At 35.9% G+C, this 25905-nt stretch overlaps 1 protein-coding gene across 1 annotated transcript in view; it reads right to left on the bottom strand.

The window, feature by feature from the left end:
- Window positions 1-419: 419 nt before the first annotated feature.
- CDH12 (cadherin 12) overlaps window positions 420-25905 on the bottom strand; it is a 337470-nt gene continuing 311984 nt past the window's right edge. The window contains exons 9-12 of the mRNA XM_028514401.2: window positions 13369-13490; window positions 7591-7708; window positions 4536-4787; window positions 420-1760 (exon numbers count right to left, since the gene is read on the bottom strand). Coding sequence (XP_028370202.1) covers window positions 1261-1760; window positions 4536-4787; window positions 7591-7708; window positions 13369-13490 — 992 coding nt within the window. The 3' untranslated portion in view covers window positions 420-1260. The remainder of the gene's footprint in view (window positions 1761-4535; window positions 4788-7590; window positions 7709-13368; window positions 13491-25905) is intronic.

Here is a 25905-nt window from a genome sequence, read left to right as displayed (position 1 = left end):
ACAACTCTGAGACTTAATATAATAACAATACTCACAAAGTTCAAGTCCATGTTAACAAAATAAGTAAATCAACTGCCTGATTTTGCATTTGTGTTCATTTTAGGAGTTAGTTATTGGCTTGCATTTTCTAAAGATTCTGATATTTTGTTCAGTGTTGTATGACAAATAATTTTTAGGTATGTCACACTCTATCCTGTATTATTTGATATGTATTTTATTTTCTTTGGTTATCAAATAATGACTAGATTGTAAGAAAGTCTGAGAAGCTATATAATGCATATCTTTATTCATATTTAAATTAATGGTGCTTTTTTCCCCAAAAAAGTTTTAATGGAAACACAACTTAAAGTTTTTTCTGTGATAGAAAACTTCAAAGATCTAGTCACTTGTTAAAACCAACCTTCCACACACCAGCGCAGTATTAAAACACAACCAAAATTTATTTTAATGTGGAATTTCAGCCCTGAGGCCTCTCTTTATAAAGAGGGATTTTTTTAAACTTTCATTTTTTCAAAATTTTATTTTTTAATAAAAAGTAACACTTCAGTTAATGGGTATAATATGAACTAATGATAAGATCAAACATTGCTTTTAAAATTCAGGACTTACATATTGAATTTGATATTATCACATTTATTTCAATTTTTTGGAAGGGTGGGACAAACAAATGTTTTGGCATACAGTTTAAAAAAACTTTGCATTAGAAGAATATGGAGTTCAGAAAGTATTCTTCTTTTGTCCTCAAAAGGAATTAGAAGTCAGCATGTTGCTATTGCTCCTTGACATGTAAAGACAACATCTTTGTTTTATGTCCTTTGTGTCTCTGAATCCCGCAATGCCATCACAGCAGAGTGCACTGTACACCACTTTAAATGATAAGAGTTTCAATAGGCACTTTAGTGGAATTAAGAAAAATCTAACACTCTTCCACCGTGATGCCACATAGCTATCTTCATTCTAGGTTGTCACGTCAGTAAATTGTATTAAATAGGCCTGAGCTTGTCTCAGTTTGTTTCCAAAATAGCAAAAGAAAACCAAGCAAGTACATATAATAGGATTTATCTTGTGTTGGCAGAATAAACCAAAACTGACAATATGATAAATATAGCAACTTGCTAGAAACCAGATAATCAAAGGAATCTTGTCCCATAAAGCCTGTGGTGTGTGTGTGTGTGTGTGTCTGTGTGTGCGTGTGTGTGATATTCTATTTGTGTTTCTTTTCCTTCAATTTCTCTTGTTGGTTTAGTCTTCACTTCTCCCTTAAGTGACTTTATCAGGGTTATAACTCTCTTCTTCACCAAACAGGTCTGCCAAGACTTTAAAGCGCGGTCCCCAGTCTGTCAGATAGTCGTAGTCCTGGTCAGCCTCCGTGGTGAGAGAGTCTATAGAGCTGAGGGAGTCTGCGACTGATCCATTTCCTTCGTAGGCGTACGTGGCCAATGAGTCGTATGGCGGGGCAGTTGGGTCCACGTCATTTTCCTGTAGCCTTTGATTAATGAAATCCCTTATGTCTGTGTTATCTTCTACCGGTGGTCTCTGCCGAGGAAAACAGAGGGAGTCTGGTTTTATATCCCTGCGAATTTTGTTCTCTTCAATCACTTTTGGATTTCTCAGAGCACCGATGTCAAAAGCCTGGGTGTCCTCCTCCCCACCTCCTTCATCGTCATAATGGATGACGTTGTCTCTGATGTCTTCTTTAGAGGTCATCAGGGTGTCTTTCTTCTTCTGCCTTCGCAGAGCAACGTACAGCACCACTATGGCTGGAGAAAGACAAAAATTGTGATTTGAGATTCTATCAGTTTACGTCATAAAAATAAAATTGAGCAGGGCTGACTGAGATTCTTTAATAACATCTTATTATTTTCAAAGTAAACATATTGTAATCAATAAGAATCAGACCTAGGTTTACATTTTTTCCCTGTCTAAACTCAACTTCATTTGGAAATTGCAACTAACAAGAAATCATAGCCAAATTATTCACAAAACCAAACAATTATAGCAATATATTTAACGTGAATTATATTTAAATATTTTAGTGTCTGATAAAAGTGTTTTACCAAGTTATAAAAAGAAAAAAAAATGTTCTAAGCATACCGAGAGCTGTATAACATTGGTATTATAAAACATGAATGTTATAGCTCATAAGTAAGTTTGGATATTATTTACACCTGTATTTCCCAGTTGTGTTGTTAATGTGTTTCCTATGAAAGAAAATCAAATCTTCATGTAGCAATCACTTTTAAAATCAATAAATAAGCAAGGAAGAAGTAAATATATAATACAAGGGCCTTAGTTTTATAAATCATATCAACTAAGAGCTCTAAATATTTACATTCTGTGTCCTATCATGTTGAAACATTTCCCCAACCAAATGTCTAGTATTCATATTACCTTCATTAGGCATGATTATATTCTGAAATAGTTTATTTATTCACTCTCATTATCGAATATCTCTGTTTCTAGTTGACTCACAGCCATCATGAAATAGCGTTTCCTTCTGTGGGAAACAGGCACAGATTCAAACCATGAAGTCAGCACTCAACTAGTCAAGTACCCCTCTCCTCCACAGTGGTGGTGGTAACGGGTTGAAAGACAAAGTGTGTTTGATTTAGCACAGCAGAACCTGAAAGACTCAGTCCCAGGAATAGAAGTAGAGGACTGTGTGATGATGAAAACCCATTCATTCCCTCTCCCTCCAACATGAGAGTTTGATGAATTAAAAAGAGGGAAGAGAGACAGCTAGAGCTCCTGCACAATAGGCCTTGAAGAGATGTTTATCATTCAGCACTCCTCCCAGGGTTTAGGCAGACTTCTGAACTAAAGAGGCTATTTATTGTTTGTTTACTCAAGGAGTACATGAGAGACTGCAAACGGCACAGAGAAGCCCTGCATGTAAAATAGCTTTAGAGTTGCCACGATTGAGAGAGAGACTAGATACATGGGCTTGAAGGCTAAAAGTCATCCAGGCATTGCAAGATTCTCATGCTTTCCCTCACCTCAGAAAGAATGCAAAAATGGCTAAGAATGAAGTGGAAGATATAAAGGGGTCTGAGGTTGGTTAAGAAGGTCAAGCAATAGACAGACATTTAAGCAGACCCCACATCAATGGTTACTGCTGTACACTAGCAAATTCACAATGCTAGATCAGTGCAGGTGCACTGTGGACAGTCAGTAAGTACTTGGAAGGAAAAAGTACCTGATGACAATGCATGATAAGATTGACCTGAGAAAGGTTAATTGCTACATTGTAATAGGGCCAGTGCCCAAAGGAAAGCATCCAGATTATGCCAAGTCATGCTAGGTCGATATGCAAATACTCTAGAACTCAAAGGCTTTTAAGAGAAAAGAAGAGTATGAGAGAAAAACGATTGTTTTGAATTTAAGCACCTAATGGATCATATGCAATTTCAGATATAAGAACATTATTTTGAATCTGCCATTTTAAAGTTTATATCATCAGCAAAAACAGAGGCCAGATATAATTTACTATAAATGGTAAGTATATTAACATGCTTTGTTCTACACACCACGTTTATTTGTGTGGAATTGATGACTTCATCTTGCAAATTGGACTAGAATTTACTCTTGAAGCCAACATGAACCTATGACCAGCAATTTTTCTTCACAAACTCTTATATCATGCTTTATTCCATGCTTTATACCCTAGTATTGCAAAGGTAGATGTTTACATTTGTCAGGATTTTTTTGTTAAATAATAAACATGCATATATAAACTGAGTCCACAGTGTCAAATCATATATCTTTTGCAATTTGAATGTAAAAGAATGACAAAAAAAAAACCCAGAAAATCTCTCTTTACTCCTGTGATTCTGATAATTAATTAGTAAGGGAAATGGAGTCAGCTGAGCAGAACTGATGGCAGAGAGAAACCCCTAAAACAGGATGGGGTTTATTCTCATAGAGACATTACAGAATCCATTTACTTCAATCCATTTCATTTGGTGTGCTTCTAGAAATGTAAGTGTGGTCTGTGCTGTTCCAGCGGAAATGGTTAGAATTTTGATGTGAGGAGATGGGAGAAAAGTACAATGAAAGTTGCTTCTGGCTGACAGTTTAAACAGAAAAAAATAGAGGTCTCTTTACTTTGTATATCTTTTTCTTTCCTCTTTTCTTTATTCATTAAACTCATATTTGAGAACTTCTGTTCATCTGGTGTATTTTTTATAGGTTATATATAATAGCTCAGGGAGTAGTAATTACCAAGATGTAAAATAAATGGAGAAACTATTGCTGTAAATAGGATATTTGTTATAGAAAATTTCATTGCAGCAAGTTCCACTAACTATATTACTTGGAAATCCCCTAAGGCTTGAACAAACTTTTGCATTTCCGATGATGCTTAATGCTATATAACCATGAAGTATGAAATAGAAAATTAACTTTAATAAAAATATAATTCAATCTAAATCTTCCTTCTAAGCAAATAGGGCATCTCAGTGAAGAAACATTGATTTACATTGTACATTGAGGACATACAGCAGACGGAGAAAGAGATGATTAATATTGAAACTAACCTAAGAGTATAACAATGCACAGTAGGATTGCAATCAAAGCCCCAGTGCTGAGTCCTACAGGTAGAAAAATCGCTTCCACATTACAAGACAGGATGGTACCATCAGAGTCACACCTACAAACTCGAATAGTCATTGTGTTGGTGCTGCTCTGGACAGGGTAGCTGCTGTCTTCTATGACAACAGGGAGGAAATACAACTCTTGCTGCCTCCGGCTGTATCCATTTCTTCTGGTTTCAATTCCAGCTGTGTTGTCTACAAGACATGACATTTATGATAAGATTGTTACTATGAACTTCATCTCAACATGGATGTCTGTTAAACAGTGGGAAGCTCTTCTTGAATTAGTGAAATACATCCATATTTTAATTCTTTCATCATGAAAGCTGCCAAGATATAATCAAAATATTCCTTAGAGAAAGAAGAAACATTAATCTTCTCTTGTATAATAATTAAAATGGCTATTTAGAAAGAATACAGAATGGTTTATAAAACAAGATATGTGTTTACTTATTTTGTTTGACATCAAGATCCCATTGGGAAAAATAATTCAGTGGATATTTTCTTACATGTTAGCAGAACAAATTATTACAAGTATGAATTTGCAAATAAAAAATTTGCCTTAGAACCTACTATTAAACTACAACAAATATCAAATTACTCTTTCAGATTAAAACTTGATTTTCCTCCAAAACTCTGTCCATATACACACTTTAACTTTTGCACATTAGAGTAACATGGAAAGGAAAATAAAATCGTTAATATCATCAAGATTCATTAAAAATTTTAATATTCATTATGAATTGTAACACTTTAATTACAAAAGTATTTTTAGTTTTCCTAAAATTAACACTGGCAATATTTATTTGGAATACCCCAAAGAAATATAATAATTAATTTTATATAAATTCAATTAATATTTCTATAAGAAGTGGCATTATTGCATACATTTTTTTACCTATTTTATTTCTACACATGGATGTAAAATCATTTTTTAGAAAACTTTTTAATTTTTTGTCTTTTAAATAACTTCTAAAAACATTTTTCTAAGAACAGAAAAATATTCTATTCTTAGAAAAATGTTAACATTTAGTTTACTACTGCCACATGTGATACTTTGGAATCAGATTTTAAAAAGTCATAAAAACATTACTATTTTAATAATATTTTATTTGTCTATTTGTAAATGCTACTTTCAGTAACTGCATATTAGGCAGTTTCTATGTATTCATTTTAGGAGGAAGCAGCAAGATGATAAAGCTTGACATGATGAGATGGGGTTTGGTATGGGCAGAACATCTTATTACTACATAGAGGATATTTTTAAATTAAGAAACAAAATGTCAAGTTACTAAAATGTCTATTATGATATCTCCAATGAAAATTGGTGGTCTCAGGTGCTTGTGGGGATGAGAACATGATAAGTCTGAGGCTGTAATGTATGTATGGGGACTGTAGTTTGTAACTTTGCATGGTACGTACAATTTGCTGAAGGAAGAGTGTATCAATGCTATCACAAAATGAGAAGGAAAATGTGAAATAGTGAGGTAACAAAATGTTCCTACCCACTTAAAAAAAGGCTTACAATGATAAATATAACAAGATAAAACAGAGGCTATGCTAAGTGGCATATGAGTGGCACCTGCTCAGATTGTGCGACAACACTGTGTATGAGGAAACGTGATCAGCTTCATATTGTCACCATTAATTAGATACAGGTTCTCCAGCAAGGCTACAATGGTGGGAAAGAGTCAATTCTTATGTTCCTGAATGATGCAATCATCAACCTAATAGTCTGTCAATAATCTGGAAGTCTAATTAGTCTTCTTCTCTACCATAATCATGTATAAAACCTAGACGATCTAGCTTTAAACCCTATTAATTCCTCCTCTACCCATTTACCTCTTTCCTTACACGCATTACCCTAAACTAAGACTGTCTGAACTCATTTTTGAAATAATATCGAAGCAATTTATGTTTCTCTATATTCCAGTCTGTATCCAAATGGATCTTCCCAAATGCAAATCTGAACATGGGATACTCCTGCAGAAACCTTCGAAGGCTTTGCAGGTCTTTGGATCTAAGTTATAATCTCTTTAAGTGGCTTAGGCAGAGGGTGACTGTGTCTGGTTTCCCTAAGACAGCTCTATTTTATGTACGCTGCTCTAATTTGAAATTACTGATATCACTCACTTCTCTGGAAAGTGCTCCAGTTTTCATGATTACATATGTATTCTCTCTACTTCTCAGGCCCTTCAGATTTTGGACCCTGTTTCATTGATAGCTACCCCTCGCATTTCATTACATGATGCAGAAAACCTTACTGAATTTCCTTCTGGGGCAAAATATGGGGATTCTTATTTCTTCCCCCTCAGTATTTTTAGCAGACTAAGTTTTCTCAGAACATCCTTTGACCTTTACCCATCACCATTATCATAATCATCATCATGATCATCACCATCATCATCCTCATGTGATTGCAATCTGTTTATCTGTTACATAGCATCTCAGGTATTTTTAATCCCTATTTCTTTAGACTATGGAAACTTAGAGGTGATAAAATACTTAAAGTCACAGAACAAATAAAGTCAGAACCACTAAGCAGTTTGACATTAGTATAATTTAATGCATTAAGTGTCTGTCGTTTCTGTAGACATTCTAATTACACAGTCTCTGTTTTCACTTGTGCTGTGCCATGTGTTATGCAAGTAAAACAGTTACTAAAAAGTCATCAATTTGTATGTACAAGAAATGGGCATGTGGGACAAATGATTATGCAAAACAGAAACAAAGTTCTATTTCCCAGAGAGCCATTTCTTTTAACTTGACTCATGAAAGGACTATCCACATTATGAATGGAAGTAATTTGCCTCATTAGATACGGTGTGTACAGATCAATTATATTCTTTACTGTTACCTATAGAATTTTTTAATTCTCATAGATGGATTTCCATATTTTATGAATTTGAGTGCTTCTAGGAAAATCACTGATTTCTACCTTCACGTCCTTTTACAATGTTGCATGATAGCAGGTACATTTTTATGGGGTTAAACTTACTTCTGAAGTCACGGACTGTGAAGTTGGGTTTGACGGCAGCTTCCGGGGACAACCTGAAGGAGAACTGCTGCCCCGCGGGGGAAAGGTCGCGGTCCGCCGCGCTGACTACCTGGATGATCTGAAACAAAACTTGGAGTCAGCGTCAGTTTCAAGGGGAACTTTCCATGCCAGGCTGACGGGTTTATTTAATGAAGCATGCAGGTACACAGAAATGACAATTATTTACAGGTAATTTTATAAACAAGCATGGAAACATTTATAGCATATGGATTATCTCCAGATTGATATCTGCATAACTCCAAAGCTTAACAGCATTGAATATTCTTACCAATATGCAAACTAAAATTAAAATGTACTTATGTTTCAAATTAAATGAAATAAGTGCTTTTTAACCTAAATATGAAAATGCTTATTATGACTGAATAGTGTTTCATGATATATGAGAATATTCCATTGTACATATCACAATAATATTTCTTTATACATAGCACATTTCCCTTGTCCATTAATCTATTGATGGACACTTAGGTTGCTTATGTCTATGTCTTGGCTACTGTAAATGATGCTGCAATAAAAATGGGGTACAGTTATCTTTTTAAGTTAGTGTTTGTGCTTTCTTGGGATAAATACCTAAAAGTGGAAGTGCTGGATCTATTAACTTTTCTTTTTATTTTAAAATTGTATTTTTTATTTAATTTTATATTCAAGTTACAGTTTGCATTTAGTGTTTTCTGTATTAGTTTCAGGTATACAGCATAGTGGTTCGATGATCATATACTTTCCAAAGTGGTCCCCCTGACATTTCAGGTAAACATACCTGGCACCACGTATCAGTTATTACAATATTTCAGTATTACAACATTGTTGATGGCACACACTGATTTTTGGCATAACAACTTCACACTGACTTAATAGACTACATATTATTCAGTCATCAAATAAAAGAAATCTTACCATTGTGACAACATGGATGTGGCCCTTGAGGGCATTATGCTAAGTGAGGTGACACAGACAGAGAAAGATTAATGCTGTGTGACCTCACTTGCATGTGGAATCTAAAAAACAAAACAAGTTATAAACCAGTCTCCCAGATGCAGAGAACAGATTGGTTGCTAGAAGCAGGAGTAAAGAGTGGGCAAAGCAGGTGAAGGTGATTAAAATATATAAACTACCAGTTATAAAATAAGTCTGGGGAAATGATGTACAGCATGGTGACCATAAGTGATAACACTGTATTGAATGTTTGAAAGTTGGTGAGACTATAGGACTTAAAAGTTCTTATTATGAGAAAAAAATAACCCTGGTTGGTGTGACTTAATGGACTGAGTGCTGGCTTGTTAAGCAAAAGGTTGCAGGTTTGATTCCCAATCAGGGCACATGCCTGGGTTGCAGGCCAGGTCCCCATTAGAGGATACACAAGATGCAACTACATGTTGATGTTCCTTTCCCTCTCTTTCTCCCTCCCTTCCCCTCTCTAAAAAGAAATGAATGAAATCTTTTAAAAAAAGAAAAATATATTTATATTATGTAAGATGTCAAATGTTAACTAGGCTTATTATGATTGTATTGCAATATACACAAATATTGGATCAATATTTTGTACATCTGAAACTCATATAATGGTTTATGTCAATTATGCCTCAATAAAAATGAAAACAAAGAGAAAATGCTTACTGGAAACAAAATCTGTAAGTATATAAAAGTCCTCGCATTAGTAAAGTTTCAGCACAGTTATATTGTGAGAATGATTTTTTTATTGTGGTTCAGTTACAGTTGTCCCACCTTTTCCCCCATTGCTCTTCCCTGCCCATGCCCCCACTCCCAGAGTCAATCCCCCACATTGTCAATGCCCATGAGTCCTCTGCTCATGTTCCTTGGCTTGTCCCTTCCCTTTCTTTCCCCGTCATCCCCCTCTCTCTGCCACTCTGGTCATCATCAGTCTGTTCCTTGTTTTACTTTCATAAATACATAAAATGATGGGAGAGATAGAAAAGATGTATATCTTTTTTTGTTGCTGTTATGTTTGTTTCCCCTTAATGGGTAAATTTAAAAAATTGTGTTTTCATTGAGTCTTTAAAAAAGTAAAACTCTTCAGTATGTTTCAAAAGTTTTTTTCTAAATAGTTCCCTTTGTGTATATTATAGTTAAAATTCTGGTATTTCAGCAGGATACTTTAAGAATTTGGAGATTAAAAATTACTTCTGAGCCCACATGTGAAATTGGTAATTTATTACATAAGTAAGCAAATCAGGATGGTTTTGAGGCACTTATTAATATGTCCAATGGATTTTGCATTCTGGAAATTTGTGTTACCATCACTACTTAGGCAATGATTGATGAGAAAGGAAAGCACAAGGGAAGTAGACATTGAGTAAATAAAATGGGCAGCATGAGCCTGCTTGCCTCACCAGGAAGCTACAGTTTTTCAAGCCCCACGGGACCACAGCATTATGCTCTGCCAAGGGGATTAACATTCTTCTTCTCCCCCTCTAGTGTTGGAGTGTTGGGGGCATGGGGGGGGTGCTGCACCAAGAGGTCTGTCAGTCTAACTAGGGGGTGTCATCCTATCCCAAACCCCCGAAACTTGGGAATTTAATTTGGTCATTTTGAAAAGGCGCAAGGTCCATTCAAGCCCAAGCTAACATAAATCCAACGGAATAAAGAATCTCTTTCTCTCTCTCTCTTTCTCTCTTTATCTCTTTCTCTCCCCCCCCCACCCCTCACCTGACTAACACAGCAGTGCAATAGACTGCAGCTGGAAACACAGCTAAGCTAGCCAGATGGGGACTGAGACCAGTTAGAAGCTGCCTACAGATTCCAAAGGACTAAGCTTTAATACAAAACAGAAACTGTGGACAATGGCTTTTCTCTTGGCTTTGCTGAGGGCAAAGGTGGACTTTTTCATGGCAAGATAGATAGAGATGCAACACTGGCAAGTATAGAGAGGAACCCTCTTAATTTTATATCATCAATAACCTACAAAACACAGCCCCATCCTCCTATTCGGGTCTTAGGAAATTCTTTTTCTAGCGACAGTGCAAGAACTCATTTCCCCCCAATAACAGAGAGAGCAGTGTGCTGGTCTGTTGGTTATGCTCTTTGACTCTGTCTGAATTGGACAGAGGAAGACACTATACCCTTGTGGGAGGGGTAAACGATGCATCATGTGATCTCAGATCAACGCCATTAAACATCTGATTTAATCTACTACTTTTTGTCATAATTTTATGGTTAAAATGCAATCTTATAAGTGTGCTCAACCTGTCCATACAGCTGTGTGTGCATGCACACACATCACGCAGACATAGACACATGGTCTGAATGTCTTGTGCAGTATTAGCCATTTATAATTTGACAAATGGGTCCTCTGGTGAGGATTTCAGTTCTCTGGCTCAGTGCGAATCAGTCTCACAAATCCATTTACCCTTTAGAATTATCATAGGTTAGACTTTCATTATTCAACACCAAAGGTCAGATCATGGAATGTGGTAATTTAGTCAAAAAATCACCATACAGACCCTGTAACACTTCACCTTTCCTTCACATAAACCCATATGCTCAGATCACTCACTATACATCCTTTATAAAATGTCTCTAGTTATTTGAGGACTGATATCTGTCAAGTTTTGTTTTATTTTGCTTTCAACTACTTACAAGTAGCACAATCATTTACTTAATAAAGGTGGTTAACATTAAGATATTTTAAGAACATAACTTTACAATAAGAAAGCCATTTAAATAACAAAGAGGTATGAAAATTGGGAAATAAACCGTCGGTTACTGGAATTGTCCCTTGGGAGTTGTTGCCCTGAGACCAACCCCATATAAATCTGTACTGATTCAATATATACATCTTTATTTGTATACACAGCATCATCTTTCTCTCTTCCCTCTTTCTTATTTAGGTAGATACATACACATACATATATATTCAATTGTAGTCCAGAAAATACAAATAGCTCCTATGCGTAGTTCCTAGGAGAGGGACTGAATAGCTGGGGTCAAAAGCAGAAAATGCTCACATACTACATTCTCTGAAAACTCAAGAGACATTTCAGGGTTATGCTTTCCACACAAATGTGGCCCAACAGTACACAAATCCCAATAGATAGATATCAGCAAAAAGCCTCCAAGGACCCATCATATGTCTCACAGATTTTTCCAAATAAAAGAAAATGAAGTTAATGCTAATAATTTCTACTATTCCCAACTTTTAAAACTCTTTAATTTAATAGTCAAACATAGATGTCTTAAGAAGAGTTCCATTCCCAAAAGGCTTTCATTTAGTGTATTATGAAGTTCTAATTGATATGAAATAATTAATGCCACTAATTACCTAAAAATAAAAGATTGATGCTTGGTGATGGGGATAGAGGGTTGTTGGAAGTAGCAAAATAGCCAAGTTGTGATAAACTTTGTATAGCTTCCCAACAAAACTAACTCAAGTTACATGTTTGTATAAACATTTATGCAGCATCTACTTCTTTAGACACTAAAACAGACACTGGGCTCCTCCTATGTAAGTTGTGGGTACATTTAAGCTGATAATGGTTACAGCTTGATTTAAGCGCCTATTCACAATTAAAGATGCAGATTTGTTACTTGGGAAAATATGACCACACTATTCATGCTGGAATGAAATTAAAACTGACCAATTATCAAAAGAAGGATTACAGCAGTCCACTAGGAGCTTCTGTGCTAAAGGAATGTTCTCTATCTGCACTGATGGAAACGGAAGCCATTTTCACCACTTACAGCCATCAAGTACTTGAAATAGGGAGAGTGTAATTCAGAACATTGATTTTTTAAAATTCAATTTTAATTTAACAGCCCTATGGGTGATGGGCATCACATGATTAAAACTATGATATGAATGACCTATGAAGCATAGAGGACATTCAAATTGAAACAAATACTATAGATTAAAGAATTACTTTTTCCAATAAAGATGCTATTCCAATATTAAGATTTTTATTGGGTGAGAAAACTTTTCATATTTACTTAAAGAAGTAGTTATACTATTTAAAGTTGTTTGAAATATACAGCAAATGAAAACATATCAACATTTTTTTTTCTTTTAGAACATAGGCATACAGGTTTGTTTAATCATTTTTTAATAAACACTCCTTACTTGCTTATATCTGATGTATTTTATTTTATTTTATTTTATTCATTCACCCACTCACTTATTCATTTATAAAGGGTGGAGAAAAAACTAGCTACCCGCCACCATCCCATATAAATCCTAGGACATTGACAGTAACTTTCATTAACTATGTGGCCTTCTGTCATGCCATTGCTCCACTAAAAACAGTCCTAATAAGTTAGAGCAATATTAACTTAATAAGAAAATATTTTTTCTGATATTTTGAATAATCCAGATAATCTTCTCCAAGTCACCAGAGAAGGAGGCTTTACAGATTTCATGAGCTTACGTGATTTTCAGTACTCATTCACAAAAGCACATGAGCAGAGCAAAAAAGCTACAGAAGGATGCACTGCACAGTTGTTTGCTTATTGGTTTATAATCACAAGTTCTTTAAAAAGTTGACAGAGAAGGAAAGGCAAACATAGCAGAATCTGCAAAGCATGAACCTTTTAGTTACACAAAGACTGTTGACTAGACCATCGTAACTTTATCCTCTGTGGCACTAGCTACACATGTACACACGAACCACTAAGTTTTAAGAGTTTACTAAATTGTATGGCCTTAAAACCTAAAACACATGCATATAATCAGTCTTTATGTACTCTTAATCAACAATATTAGTAAGATACCTGTCCAGGTTTGGCATTTTCACACACAGATGTTTCATATGGCACAGCTAATTCTGGTGGAAATTCATTGACATCTAGGACATTAATCAATATGTTGACTTTGCTGGTTAATAATGTGTTACCTGTTAAAAACATAAAAAGAGAAAAGAGGACTGTAAAATTTGGCCAGTTACTGTTTTTTTGAAAAATGGTATCACAATTTTTTAAAATCAACTTTTTTTAGAATTTGAATGACCATTCTTTATGGAAAACTCTGAAGTGTTGTGTAGAGTACAAATAAGAAAAAGATGAGTAAGGGAGATATCTGTGTTTTGCCATCAGAGCCCTAGTAGTGCACTGCACCTGTGTTTGTCCCTGAAACTCACCACCAAAGTAAGGTCAACCATTCAGCTGTTAGTTGATCACAAGTGTAGCCATCATACCAGGGTTAGCTCATAGAACCAATCTCCAAGATTGATATTTTTCACTGGATAAATCATGTCGTTTTATGTTGTGTCTGTATAATTAAAACTGTATTGTCAGCTGACATCTTGAAAGAAAATTTATAGGCAAGAAGCAACAGGAAAGAAGTATTTTAAACCATGAAAAGCAAGGACCTCATCCAAGAATACTCTATCCAGCAAAGCTATCATTTAGAATAGAAGGGCAGATAAAGCACTTCCCAGATAAGGTCAAGTTAAACGAGTTCATTATCAATAAGCCACTATTATATAGAGTGTTAAAGATACTTACCGAAGAAAAAGAACATCAAAACTATGAACAGTAAAATGACAACAAACACAACTATCAACAACTGAATCTAAAATAAAAACAAAAACAAACTAAGCAAACAACTAGAACAGGAACAGAATCACAGAAATGGAGGTCACATGGAGCATTATCAGTGGGGAGAGAGAGAGAGGAAAATGGAGAAAAAGACACAGGGAGCAAGAAGCATAATTGGTAGGTACAAAATAGATAAGGGGAGGTTAAGCAAAGAATAACCTTGAAATGAAGAGGCCAAATAACTTATATGTATGATCCATGGACATGAACTAAGGGGGAAATGATGGAGGGAAGAGGGTACTGGGTAGAGGGAATAAAGGGGAGGGAAAAATCGGACAACTGTAACAGCATAATCAATATACTTTAAATTGGGGGGAGGGTGGGTAGAATCACCCAAAATGATTCTCCAAAACTCTCCCAAAAAGATTCTTCCTAGAAAGAAATAAGTTACAAGTAGAATGAAAGAGAGAGGACTTTTTATAAATAAAAAATTAAGGTAACAGATGTAAGGAAGTAGAAGAGATAGAATATAGAAATATCAGATACATGTTAAAACTACTTGCTAGTGACAAAAAGGAGGAAAGAATACATAAGCTTTTCATCCGGCAGCCCCCAAATCCCATTTCAAGTTTTAGCCCTTGTGTATGATGCACCACCTTCATTCATGTCCTTGTGGAAGAAGACTAGAAATAATTAAACTAACACAGCTTAATAAATGTATTTTTAACTTATTTATTATAAAACTTTACCTTATAAGTTTTACAGATGGATAAGCTACCCCAAACCGTTGAAAGCTCTTGCCCAGATTCAGACATCTAGGGGAATGAGGAGTTCAGATTAAAACCCAGGAGCATGGAAATGTGAATGACATGTTTGTTCTACCATTCCCTCCCTATAACTGATTTATACTAAACTCCTCATTGGCAGTACCACTGAAGATTCATAATATCAGTGTCCCCTTAGATATCTATCTGGCTTCTTATAAAAAAAACTATCTGGATTCTTACAAAGATTCTATCTGGATTCTTATAAAGAATTCATTCAAAACCTTATCGCATGACTGATTGTGACGACTTTACTATAACCTACCGTGCTAAAATTTATTTTAAACTAAAAGTTCTATGAGTAGTCAATAGTTATGTAAAAATAAACATTTATACATGACATAGTGAAGTCCATTATTATGTACCAATACAGACACAGGTATCATAAAGTGAGAATAAAAGCTACATTTCATAATATGGGGTATATTTTTATAAGAGATATTTGTAATCTTGGAGAAAGACGTAAAAATGTCTATTATTAAAAATTAATATCAGTTACAGAGCATTTCGCTTATTTGATAAAAAAGGTTTGGCTCAGTTTTTGTAGGTTATTTAATCTTTCTTCAACTTAGGTATATTTTTCCACATGAAATGCATGATATTAACAGGCATTAATGCATGGGTTTGATGTAGTAAAGAAACAGTATTTTACAAAATGTCGGATCCGTCTTGGTAAATTATCTTTCCTCATTACTAAGTATACTTTGTGGAGATTATTTAGCCCTGCTTCTGTTATTGTCATTAATTATTCATACAGCATAAAATGTAGATAAATTTCAACAATTTGTTTAAACTATGTTCTCTTTCTTAAACAAATCTGTTGTTATAAAAAATAACAGCGCCCTGGCTGGCGTAGCTCAATGGATTGAGCGCGGGCTGCGAACCAAAGTGTCGCAGGTTCAATTCCCAGTCAGGGCATATGCCTGGGTTGCAGGCCATGACCCCCAGCAACCGCACATTGATGTCTGTCTGTCTGTCTGTCTGTCTGTCTCTCTCTCCCTCCCTTCTCTAAAAATAAATAAATAAATAATCTTAAAAAAATAACAGCAAAATGAATGTCAATAATGTGTAATGCTGACAATGTACCTATAGTTCAAAACCCACTAAATGGATGAACTCTGTGTTTACAACAACCCTCATAGACATTATTATCATCTCCATTATCATGTCTGGAACTCTGAGGAAAAGAGGAAGAATGTAACTTTTCCAAAAACCACAGTTAGCTTTTTAACCTAGGTGTTTTGGTTCCAAGTCAATATTGTTAAATTCTATTATATATTTCATATTTTAAAACACATTGGACAATTGTATATCTATTTAACAAAAATAGACAACTAGTTCATATTTTAGGTTAGAGTTTAGAAAATTCATGTGACTTCAACTCCTATACAACGTAAAAATTTGTCTTTACTTCCTGTTGTACTTGGCACATAAGATACAAGTTCCAAGGCCGTATGAAGAGTTGCTTTGTTTTTTTAATTTTTTTCCAGGATGACACTTTTTATTGTGAGTATGGGATGTCTTTAAAAGGGGTCCAGATTTCTCCTGCAATTTTATTTATAATGTAGACTTACCCTTATAATGCATTAAGATGTTACTACAATTAAAGCCAATTTTTACTCATAAGAAATTTTGTTGGCAGTTTTAAATTAGTTATTTCCTGCAATATGGTAATATGTCACATAAACATAATCACTGTTGTAACACATTTTTAAAAAGTGTTTCCCAAAGGTATGCTTTCGGTATTTTAGCTAAGACAAATGTTTGCTGTGCAAGATTTCCCTGTGCTCTGTAGGATTTGTAGATTTACTGAAAATTAAATGTCACCAGTCATCACTGTGGCAGTCACAAAATAAATGTCACAACAAGGATAGAGGGAAAATCACAACAACAAAAATGACACATTCGTGTTGCCAAAAGTGAGGGGTGAGCTTATTGGTGTCATTATTTAATTCTCTCTTCTGTTGCAGATGTGTGAAACTTTTCATAATTACAAGTTTAAAAATATAACCTTATACTTTTAAACTCTAGCTAGGGAAGAAGTAACATCTTTATTTTAGAAGTACTGTACTGATGCTAGCATCAAATTTTTCACAATTTAATGTAATTAGAGTAATAGAATTTTTTCATGTATGCATATAATTCACTAAACTATGTAAAACTGTACTGACAGGTTTTTTTTGCCTCATCTGCAATAACCTTTATTTAGGAGGTCAATAATGAAGTCTATTTAAACTTGATTAAGCATGATCATTATTATCCAAGGTATTGCCATGTAGAAACTAGTTATCATGGAAAAACAAAAAAGCAAATCCCAATGTATGTGTAATAAATATCAAATAACCAAAATCTTACACAATTAATTGCTGTGTTCCTAGTAGTCAAACCATTTAACTCCAATGATCGTTCATGCATATTGCTTATATTTAATAACCAGCTTATTTATGTTTGAAAGCTCATAAAAGATAATCCATAAATAATTCTATTCTTATCCCTCATGGCTTCAAAAATGTCATTAAATCTTTTCCCCTTATTCCTTGGTGATATCTCAGTCACCTCATAGTTAGAATTAACCTTATTGTTCATATTTGACAGTACAGTTTAAACTAAGAGAAAAAAAGAGATGAAGCCCCAATTATCAAAACCAGGAATGAAGGAAGAGACATCACTTTTTATTGAAATGAATTAAAATGCTATAAAACAGTATTATATGTATTATGTGAAAAATGTAGTCAACATAGATGAACAGAAAAAAAAATCCTAGAAAGACACAAATGATCAACACTGATCTCAAAAATAAATAGAAAATCTTAATAGACCTAAAACAAATGAAACAATGAAGTTGTCATTAAAAATTTCTCCACCAAGGAAAACTCATGTTCACATGCTTTCACTGGGGAATTCTACCAACTAACTCAAGACTGAGCAATAACAATTCTTCACACTCTTTCAGAAAATAGAGGAGGAAGCCCTAACCAGCTCATTCTGTGTAAAGGGATACCAACACCAATCAAAAACATAAAAAAAAAACAACAGAATCAACTAATGCCATTATGAGCATAGGTACAAATATTTAAAACAAATATTAGCAAAGAAACTTCAGAATAATATTATTGAACTAACAGGCCATGGCATTAATCCTAAGGATGCAAGTTTAGTTTAATGCCCAAGAAAATTAATATGTAGTATATTATGTTAATAGAAGAACAAATATCACATTGCTGTCTCCATACACTCAGAAATAGCATTTGACAAAATCTTACATTTACTTACTATTAAAAAAGAAACAAAAACTCTGAACACATAATGAACTGTGAGCAACATCTTCAACTTGACGTGGTCTGTCTACCAGAAACCTACAGCTAACATCATCCTCAGTGATCAAAGACAATGGCTTCTCTCTCATATTAGGCACTGGGCAGGAATGGCTGTTCTTTCCACTAAGGGTCAGCATTGTACTTGTTAGTTTATCTGGTGCATTCAGCTGAAAATAAAACTTAAAGACAAAAAAAAGTACCCAGATTGTAAAGAAAGAAATCTAGTTTTGTTCAAAAATAACATGACACTGTGGGTAAGAGATCCTAAAGAATTAAAGAAGCTAACCGATAGAATAAAGTAATTTGTCAAGGGCATTGGTTAAGAGAACAATATAAAAAAGAACAATTTCATATGCTAGCAAAGAATAAACTGGAAATGAAAGTCAGAAAAAATAATTCAATTCACAATAGAATCAAATATAATAAAATATGTAGGAATAAATTTAGCACAATAAATGTATTATTTGTAAACTGGAATTCACAATTCATTGCTCAGAGAAATAAAATGGGATGCTGATGAAAAAGATTGCAAGAGGAAATATAAAATTGTATATTCACTCTGAAAAATAGGCAAGAACTATCCTTAAACATTATATATTAAATTATAACTCAACATTCTAATCTTAGGTATCTACCCAAGATGTTGAGAACTGCCCTGCCTGGTTGCAGAAGCTGTAACCCCCGCCAAGGCTAAGGCTGAGGGAGCGACCTTGGACTGTAAGCCACTAAGGAGACAAAAGCTTACCTCCCTGGCAGGAGCTCTGCTTCTGCTTCTTTTACTTCATCCATAACTGGTCCCTGAAGCTTGGTTGGTTAGCAATGATGGGTAAGATTCCCCAAAGGGGAGAACAACCTAAGCCAGGCACAATCACGTGGGAGGCCCCCAAGGAAGGACTTGAGGGGTACAGCAAAAGGGGGTGATGGACCCTCGCCCCTCAGCTTTGACAAAGCCTGAGTTCTCGTTCTGTCTGCAAGAAGTCTCCTAATCTCTTGGTTGCCTTACTATCCCTGCCTGTCTTAAGCCTGAGACAGTGCCTTAAGCCTGAAACAATGACAGAGGGTGGTGCAGCCCTGTGCTGGAAAGGGTGGGCTTCCTGGGCAATCAGGCCGAAGAAAGAATATGTAAAGTCCTGTAAAACCTGCTTTGTTTAGAATGCTCTCAATTAAATAAGTGTCCAAGCAAGAAGTGAGTTTGTTCCTCAAACATTTTATTGCTCTTTAGCTATCTGACCCTGACTCAAAATAGGCCCTCAGAGTTCTTTGTTATCTATTGTTTAATCCTTATTGTCTGACTGATTAATGAGCTTTACCTGTATTCTTGTGCAAATGAACCCAATAAAAATCCCATTGAGGAAAAGGCTCTTGGCCCTTCTCCTTTGAGATATTGGCTACCTTTCCTCCCCAAGCAGATCGGGTCTTGGTAGACTCATTCTCATCCGTGGCAGCTGGATGGGGGGACTGCAGGCAGAGCCCCCCCCCCATACCAAGAGAGTAAAATAAATGTATACACACACACACACACACACACACACACACAAAATGTGCATATATATACACAGAAGTATTATGCATATAGTCCAAAACTAGAAATAGGTCAAAGGTCCATCTTTTGATCTGTGGGTAAATATTATGTGGCATACAATGAATATTTCCTCAACAACAAAAAGGAACAAAACACTGATACATGCTACCAAACCATGAATGAACAGTAACTATATCATGCTTCATTGATACGAAAGAAAAGATGGACATTATTCTTTCACTTGGACCTTGATTAGCTTGGGAAAGCATTGGGGCTTTGAGTTTCTGAAGTTTGGGAACTTTCAGAAGACTCCAGCTCCCAGCCCTCAATTCTTCCAGACTTCCTGGAGCACATATTAACCTATTCTTATTATTTATTAATTAATTTCTTATTGTTGACACTATTACACATGTCTCCCATTCTCCCTCCTTTTGCCTGCCCCCACCAAGTCCCCCACCCCACCTCAGCCTTTGCCACATTGCTGTCTGTGTCCGTGGGCTATGCATATGTCTGTGCATGCATTCCCTTTGGCTTTAGATGAACACATTTAGAATCTCTGACCCAAAGAAATGCTATGATAATTTTTTATGCAGCAACAGATAGTTAATCCCGGTGATAAGAAATATTAAAATATATATTAAAAGGAAAGAAAGATTCACACTAAAGTTTGAGCTGGGACAGACCCTGCAAGGACAGATGGTGGAGGCCCTAGTGGGGAGAGTGGTGCCCTCCCATTGGCCATGCAGGAACTTTGTCCTGGGAGCCTGTTGCTAGGGGTCAAGCTTTGCTTAGTAGGATAAAGTGTTCCAGGTCTTCAGAAGCATCCAGTGAGGCTTCTGCTTCCACAGCAATCAGCTATTGCCACCCACAGCCTTCTGGCTACCTGGAGTGGAGCTGCCACAATTTGAAGCCACATGTCATTTTTCCCTGACCTGCAGGGCTCTCAGCCTACCTGCCTGCTGCTGTCTGTGTCTGCATTTGGGGACTGAGTCAGGTCTGCTGGGGCCCAGAACCTGGTGTGGAGTGGTGAGTCAGCAAGGCCGAGGAGGTGGGTGGCTGCTCCTGGAAGTCCCTGTCTCCATCATCTCCAGATAGGAATCTGGAAACTCCCAGGAGTCTCAGCCCAAGTCAGACCCTGACCAGGAAGTCCATGGGCCCACTGCAAAGCCTAGATCTTGAGTGGGAGCAGGACTGTTGGGATAAATGATCTGACATCTGCATGGACAAGGAGGACAAGTGGGACAGTCCAGATGCATCTTCACCAACTGCACCCATGTCCAATGACTGGACTGGCTACCTGTGCACGTGGTAGAAGGGAAGACAGAAATTCCCACTGGATGTCACACAGCTGGTCCTCAGTGTGGGGTCCACTCATGCCACATCATCCCCCACAGTTTGGGGTGAGCAAATAGACTGAGAAGAAGCAAGGCTTGGGCCAGTTGGATGAGATGCTGCCCTTTCAAGCCTGACTGTGTATACCTGCACCAACTCCTGGCTAGAGACCCCAAACTCTGGCCCTACCTGACCTGAGAGTGTGCAGCTGGCCTTTGGGAGTAAGATGCTGGGCCCAAAAGTCTCCTTAGATGGCACCCAGTCTGAGGACAAGGTTCTTCATGGTCTGTGCCCTGGCCATGGATGCATTCAGCACTCCTACTGGAGCCTAACAATCTTACCCCAGCACCCTGTACATGGTCAATGTGTGTGTAGGGGGTGAGGCTGCAAGGTAGGCCTTTTCCTTTGTTTGGTTTGGCAGGGGGTGAAAATAGGAGCCCTCTCTCCATGGATTGTAACAGTGACACAGCTGGGAACAGGGGATGGGGTGCTCCTCTTGGTTTTAACTTTACTCTTTTGTAGAAGGATTCTGAAAGAAAACCAATAAAGTACACCCAAGTCACCAAAAACAGGTGGGAGGGGAAGACTGACATTGTTGGTTTGAGTTGGTGCTTTTTTTAGCTGAAATCATCTTGTTTCATTTATTCACATGCCTGGTACTTGATGCTGGAGGTTTCCTAGAGGCCTAGATGGAGATGTAGGCAGGGATACTTATGCATGGTCTCCTTATGGAGGCTGAGCTTCCTCACAGCATGATGGCTGGCATGCCAGGGCACACATTTCATCAATAGGAGAAATCCAAATAGAATCTATTGTTTTTATGACCTAACACAGTCACATATGAGCACCTCTCTATGGTAGTCAGTGCAGTCAGCAGCCCATTTCCTTATTCAATGGAAGGGAAGACAGATCTCACTTCTGATAGAACAAACATTGGCCTCATGGCCAGAAAAACTTGTGAGATGGGATAGACACAAAGTTATGGTCATTTTTGGAACCTGAATTTAGAAATCTCTTTTAGAAATGGATGCACTAGTAGCTAGCATTGCATTTGATAAGTCCTAGAAAAAAAATAAACTTTATGTCTAAAAAGAATTTAGAATTTTTATAATCTTGTGGTTCTCATGTCATCCTCCTTGCTATTATGGGAGTACTCAAAGGGCAATGAGAAGACACTGGCTTTATGAGAAGACACTGGAGTGGTGAGTCAGCAAACCCGAAATTACATTTCTCTTGATGTAATATACTGGGACTCCATGTAAGGTTTCATTGACAAAGTTTCCTGATAATTACAGATTAAAAAAAATAAACAAAACAACCCTGGCTGGTGTGACTCAGTGAACTGAGTACAGATCTGCAAACTAAAGGGTTGCCGTTCAATTCCCAGTCAGTGCACAAGCCTGGGTTGCAGGCCAGGTCCCCAGTAGGGGGCGTGTGAGAGGCAACCACATGATGTTTCCCACTCTCTTTTTCTCCTTACCTTCCCCTCTCTCTAAAATTAAATAGTTTTTAGAAAAAATAAATAAATGAAACATTTATAGGTGCAAAAACTTTGGCATAACCTTGCCCTGTGATTTGTGTCAGAGTCAAGACTGGAATTGAAGTCCCATTACTGTGCTTTCCACCTCCCTGTGACATGTATCAGCTAACTCACGGAGCAAGAAGGCGCTGCCTGAGATCTGCCCATGTAAATGGTGATGACTTACTTTCAACGAGTTGCACTTACGCTGAAATGTAGCCACTGTGATGCAAGGAAGCAAACTTCGCCCTTGAGAGTGAAGGTAATGGATTTTCTAAATAAAATTTACACAGTAGATACTCGATAAATACTGACCAAACGATAGAATGTTTTCAAAAACCGATGAGAAGTATAATTGAAAATGTCTTGAAAACCATACAGTACCAACAATTTACTTTTATGTTTAAATATACTGAAGTTATTAGGGTTATTTATTTTAAAAATGACATCTTATTTTGAATAACTATAGGAGTTAAAATTCAATTTTGTAACTGTGGACTAAATTACAACTACAATAACTCCAAGAATATAATCTTAGCCTTTTATGCCAAAAATCTGAATTACACTGCAAACTGAGCAAGATACAGTGAGTAAATAACACAAGCTCTCTTCGTCTTTCTTCTTTATATCCGTCTACTTTAAAATTACACGATAAACCATGTTTAATAAGAACTCTGTTCAGCTATGTTATATGATCTATAACAGACAAGGTAATCCCTAACAAGGATTTAAATTATTCATATACATCTATTCTAAAGTCAAATATTATGTTCTCTGCTACTGGTGACAAACACTGATCTCCAAAGAAAAAGAGATCTTTAAAAATACCACCAATCTATTTTTTCAGTGAAAATAGTAGGGGAAGCCTATCATTGATTTTAAATATTTGCAACAACATAAAGCCTGAGATATTCTGAGTTCCTGAGAGCAGGAACTTTATCATGTTTATCTTTAAACTTCCAGAGTTTAATACAACGCCTCGTAGATGCTTGCAAATTGAATATGTCAATAAATAAATGCTTTCAAAAACAGAAGAAACAAAGGTGGATTAGATACAGCAGTGAGAATATCATGTGCACAAAGAAAGCTGCATTTTAGCCTTTATCCTTCCCTTTTTCCTATGTTCCTCATTAAATTAGTTGATCAAAACGTCTCTATCTCCCACATGTCTCTCTATTCGCTTTCATCCACTCCCATCTTGTTTGCACCCATATCTTCATACTTGTCCCTTTTTCTACCTTTAAATGGCTTAGGTACACATCATTGCCTTGCTTTTCAGTTTTCATACTCATGCACTCACTACAGTCTATGTTAATTAATCTTAAATGTATGTATCAAATCTAAACCTGCTCCTGATTTCTTCACCAGGGACCACACAGATTACATGACTACTTGGATAGGCAACAAGAATATCAAATTCAATCTGTTCAAAAGTCAACTCACAGTCTTAGTGCAATACATCTCTTCTATTTTTATAGTTTCTAACAGTAGTTTATGGTACCATTATCTTCCCTGCTGTTGGTCTGGAAGTCTGACCACTAACAGTGACTCCTCATTCACCTCATTCCCACATCCAATTGATATCGATTCTTATAATTTCATCTCTTAACTTTCTCTAAATGTCTCTATTTCTTTTTATCCTCCCTGTTATGATTTCATACATGCAAGTTTTTTTTCTTAAATTGCTACAAAATCTTTCTATGTTTCTACCATCCTCCTATCCTTTTTCCCTCCAATCCTTTCACCACTTTGCAACCAGAATGCATTTCCAGAAACACCAGTCAAATCAAGTTCTGTCGTTGAATATCTCTTCTGTATTTCCTTAATTACTTCAGGTTCAAATGAAAACATCAGGACACTCTGGGAAAGAAAAGCAACAAATTTTTCATATTTCTTATTTGTATTCTCTTTCTTAGTGGGGAGGAATGACCTAGGGGAGATAAGTATAGAGAGAGAACAGACACAGAAATACAGAAATAGAATGAGAAGTAGAAGAATTTTACCTTTCAACCACTCTCATTCTCCCCCTACATTACATTCATTTATATTTCTTTCAGGATTCTATGCTTTCTTCCACTTCTGGAGATTGCCATATTCCATTTCTGTCACTTAGCATACCTTTTTAACATTCTTTCACTATTTCATTCTAATATTTTAGTTTTCAGTTTAGATGCTGCGTTCTTCTTAAGGATTTCCCTAGTACGCTTCTGTGTGAACTCATAATGGCCTTATTTGCTTTTTTTACATGTTAACATTGTACCATGGTATTCTTATCGCCGATTGACTTCATTTGATGCCCATTAGACTGTAAGCCCATTTGAAGAACATTTCTATTCTTTGTAAACCTTATGCCCTGAACACAAAGGATGGTGTTTAATATGTAATGAGAAATAAATAAATAAGTGGTAAAACATCACTGATACATTTATATTCATGATAAATATAAATTTCTTGAAAAATAAATAAATGTCATGACATATTGTTAAGACATAACATTATCTTTTTTCACGGTAGTGCAGAGCTACTCACAATTGACTCATAAACGCACACTTATTCACATGTCCCAGAGTATGGTAGACCAAGGGCATCAAAGACACTTCAGAAGGTTATTATTTTCAGATCATTTATTTTACTCATAGATGGAGTAAAATATAGTGTGTGATGTCAGGAAAATAATATTTTCCATGTAAAAATGTTGTCCATTTTTGCATTCCATTTTTGGCATGGGATGATGTTAAAAGGAATTTACTGCATATATCCATCCTTTTTTAATCCAAATTTCAACCTTCAGGTGAAAAGCTCATCATGTAGGTTAATTTCCTGAGGAAATTGGATAGTAATTAAGAAAAAATAAGACTAGCATTACTGTTGTGTACATGATTCAGATGGAGCAATTATGCTGATTTAAAAGACTGTTAGCAGCTTGACTATGGCTGTATACCATAGCAGTTGAAAGTATAAAATGAAATATAAAGCATTACAACATAAATTTGAATCCCATTGTATTTACACAGCATTTAATAGTGAGGAAAAATGGTATTATTTCTAAATTAAGTTGATCATTATGGTGGTGTTAATGATTATTATTTCCATGTGAATGACACAGTGAAAAACTTTATGAAATGGTATGAACCTTTACAATTATATAAATTATGTAAATGAAGTGATTCTCTCTTGAAAGTATTAGTCTTACAGTACTACTAAAAATGTTGCCAACAGTAGTATAAATCAAACTTAACTTTCCCTTGAAGATACAAG

This window comes from Phyllostomus discolor, chromosome 3 (genome assembly GCF_004126475.2).
Source record: "Phyllostomus discolor isolate MPI-MPIP mPhyDis1 chromosome 3, mPhyDis1.pri.v3, whole genome shotgun sequence".
NCBI lineage: Eukaryota > Metazoa > Chordata > Mammalia > Chiroptera > Phyllostomidae > Phyllostomus > Phyllostomus discolor.
This window is presented reverse-complemented; position numbering and strand designations above follow the sequence as displayed.